Here is a 2,960-nt window from a genome sequence, read left to right as displayed (position 1 = left end):
GTCCGGGGCAGTGAGCCGCCGGGCGAGGAGGGGCCGGGCCACGTGTCCCGTGCCCCGGTTTCCTCCCGCGCGGGGCGGCGCCGACCACTCGGTCCCGGCCCCGGCCCCGGCCCTTCACGCGCCGACCATGGAGCCCGAGAGCCGCGTCCCCTACGCGCCGCTGGAGCCGGAGCCCGTGCGCAGCTACAAGTGGTGGTCGGTCTTCAACATCCTGTGCTGCTGCCTCCCGCTCGGCCTGGTCGCCGTGTACTACTCGGGGCAGGTAGGGCCTCCCCGCGGGTAGGGGGCGCCGCGGGGCCGGCGTGGAGCGGTTGATCCTGCCTCGGGCGGGAGGGGCAGCTCCGCGGGTGCCGCGAGCCCACCTGGGACCTGGGAAAGCGGGGAGGGGCGTACACCCCACCCCACCGGCTTTTCTGTGGGTCAAAGGAAACTAGGAGCTGTAGTAAAAAGCTGAGGGGCTTCAATTTAAGGCCGATACCAAAAAAGAAAGAGGACCCTGTGGGAATGAGGTAAATTCAAATATAATCTTATTGGAATGAGTTAAAAAAACGTCTGTCAAATACAACTTTACTGAAACAAGTTAAAAATGGGCCTTTCATTAACCGGGAATGGCCTCAAAATGGGAGCTTGGGTCCCAGGAGCAGGCAACGGAAGGGCGGAAGAAGCGCCAGCTCGGCAAGCCCACCAGCCAGGCTGTTAGAAAGAAGGAGGGAGGTTGGCTAACGGCCCAGACTGAAGAGTTTAGAGGGAATTGGGTAGATCTTAATGAGCCACCGAGTCAATGGCCTCCCTCACTGCTGCCTGAATAGAAATGCTGCTGCCACTTCCAGGCAGCGGGTTTCAAACTTTGGGTGGACCCAGGCGGGGTGCATCCCCACCCCCAGATCTGGCCCTGCACACAAACGACAGGGACGAGTACCCGGCTCCAGCTGAAACTCAGTGCAAGTACCTAACTCCCTTGAGCTCCTCTGAAAGCATGACCAGAGATAAGAGCACCGCTACCAGAAAGTCTTGTTGGTCTCAGTGCAGTAATCTGACCCACATGCAGTTCACTCTGGATGAAACTCTGCTCTTCACAAGAAGCGTTTGCATGCTTTTGTCCTCTTCTGGTAACAGGGAAGGTGGGTGATACATAATATACATTCTGGTGAGATGAACACCATGAACCAGCTCTGTATTTGCACAGTTCCTAGAGCGGCGTAACCCCAGAAGGCCAGGGGACAGCCCCGTGGTGTTGGTAAGATACTCTAATAATGCTGAGCCCTGGAGGAGAACGGAGACTGCAATGCTGGACGGTCGCGTGCTTGCAGAGGTAGGCAGACTGGTGTGTGAGACTGCGCACTGCTGTCACTGTTTGCATTTCCTGGGCCACCAGATGTGAGGGACCATGAAGGGACCCTGGCAGGTGGGCACAGGCAAGGTTACTGGCTTTGACCTCTAAGCATCTGAGTACTGTACACAGCAGCTCTGCTGGGGAGGGAGCTTGGGTTCAAGGCAGCCTGAGCAGTCTTTGCTTCACACCAAAACTTGCACGTTCTTGGAGACCTGCTTTCTGCTCCTGTGCTCGCTGCCTCGGACTTCTCCCTGCAGCTGTAGTGCCCCCACAGATCTGGTCTGCCAAGCTAAGTGTAAGTGGTGCCTCCTGAGCACCAGTTACCCAGAGCCAGGTAAAGAAGGGGTTTGGCTCTCCCCTTTTGCCATTGTGGACCTGCCTTCTCTAAGTGTCTGTCCCCATCTCTGGGCCAGGTGTGGAGGTGTCTGGTGGGTCAGGAGTTGGGGTGCTCTGTGGCGACACCCCACTTTCCACAGTGAAGAGAGGCAATGGACATCTGATACCTGGCTTCCCTTGACTTGCATCCAAGCACTCATGTGCCATAGGACTCTTGCACAAGACCATCCCACTTCCCCACCTCCAGAGAAGGTGTGCTGAGCTCCCCAGCCCTCCTTTCCCGTGGCAAGCCCCAAGGGAGCAGCCATCACCCTCTGCTTCCATATGCCGCATTCTGGCAGAAAAGCAGCCCCTGGGTTTGCTCACATCAGCTTGCTCCTGCCCTGGAACGAACATTGGGCTCTGCCCTGAACAAGCAATATTGTTTCCCAGGTGCACTGTCAAAGGGTGCAGGCTCTGGGATCCCCCCTGGGGGTCTCAGCAGGGTCTGGCCGGATGGCACTTAGCTTTCCCCTTGGACCTGGCCCCAGGGCTTCATGTGATATGCCAGCACTTGGAGCTTCAGCAAGGTCTAGGCCATGCCTGTCTCCCTATTAACACCTGACATTGGGCACCTGGCTTTCCACCCAGATGTGTAGGTGGGGGGGAGGGGATTCAGCTGGACATACACTGCTCTGGAGTGGCTGGATGCGGTACTCCCTCCAGCACCTGGGTAACCCCGTGCCTCCATGTATCTGAGTTTCAAACTGCCCCTCTGGCTGGCAAGCATTAGCCTGTGAGCTCCATATCATTTTCCTGACCATTAAGACCCTGGATCTCTGGGATCTGTCCCTTCAAAGAGAGCATGGGCTGGCCCCCAACTCTCTTGCTGGGTACACTTGCGTGAATCCCACATGCTTCCTTGCACCAATGACCTGCTCCTGCTCAGCAGGCTGTTTCTCCCCGTACCGGGCTCCAGGTCTCATGCAGAACTTTCTTCTACTCCAGCTGCGTCTTCTGCCACCCAGGTCCTGCAGCTGCTAAAAAAGACAGCACTGCAGCATTGCGAAGAACGCCGGCAGCCTCACAGACAAGCTCCTGTTGTTTTAAGTGCTGTGCTATTTAGCCTTGCTCAGGGCAGGCCAAATTAGTACAAAGGGGAATCATCGTGCCCTAGAGGCAGTACACACGCAGGGTAAGAGGGCTGTTGCTGCCAAACCTATTCTTTCATCATAAACCAGGATTCCTGGAGCAGCATGCGTGTGTGGGTTCTTTCCTGCATCGATTTTTTTTTTTTTTTTTTTTTTTCCCC

General features: G+C 56.6%; 1 protein-coding gene across 1 annotated transcript in view; it reads left to right on the top strand.

Annotated features, from left to right (window-relative positions):
- The first annotated feature begins 103 nt into the window (after window positions 1–103).
- Window positions 104–2,960, top strand: part of LOC109292125 (dispanin subfamily A member 2b-like) — a 9,457-nt gene continuing 6,600 nt past the window's right edge. Inside the window, exon 1 of the mRNA XM_019509403.1 lies at window positions 104–262. Coding sequence (XP_019364948.1) covers window positions 128–262 — 135 coding nt within the window. The 5' untranslated portion in view covers window positions 104–127. The remainder of the gene's footprint in view (window positions 263–2,960) is intronic.

Source organism: Gavialis gangeticus, unplaced genomic scaffold (assembly GCF_001723915.1).
Source record: "Gavialis gangeticus isolate Ggan-Ray unplaced genomic scaffold, GavGan_comp1, whole genome shotgun sequence".
NCBI lineage: Eukaryota > Metazoa > Chordata > Crocodylia > Gavialidae > Gavialis > Gavialis gangeticus.
This window is presented reverse-complemented; position numbering and strand designations above follow the sequence as displayed.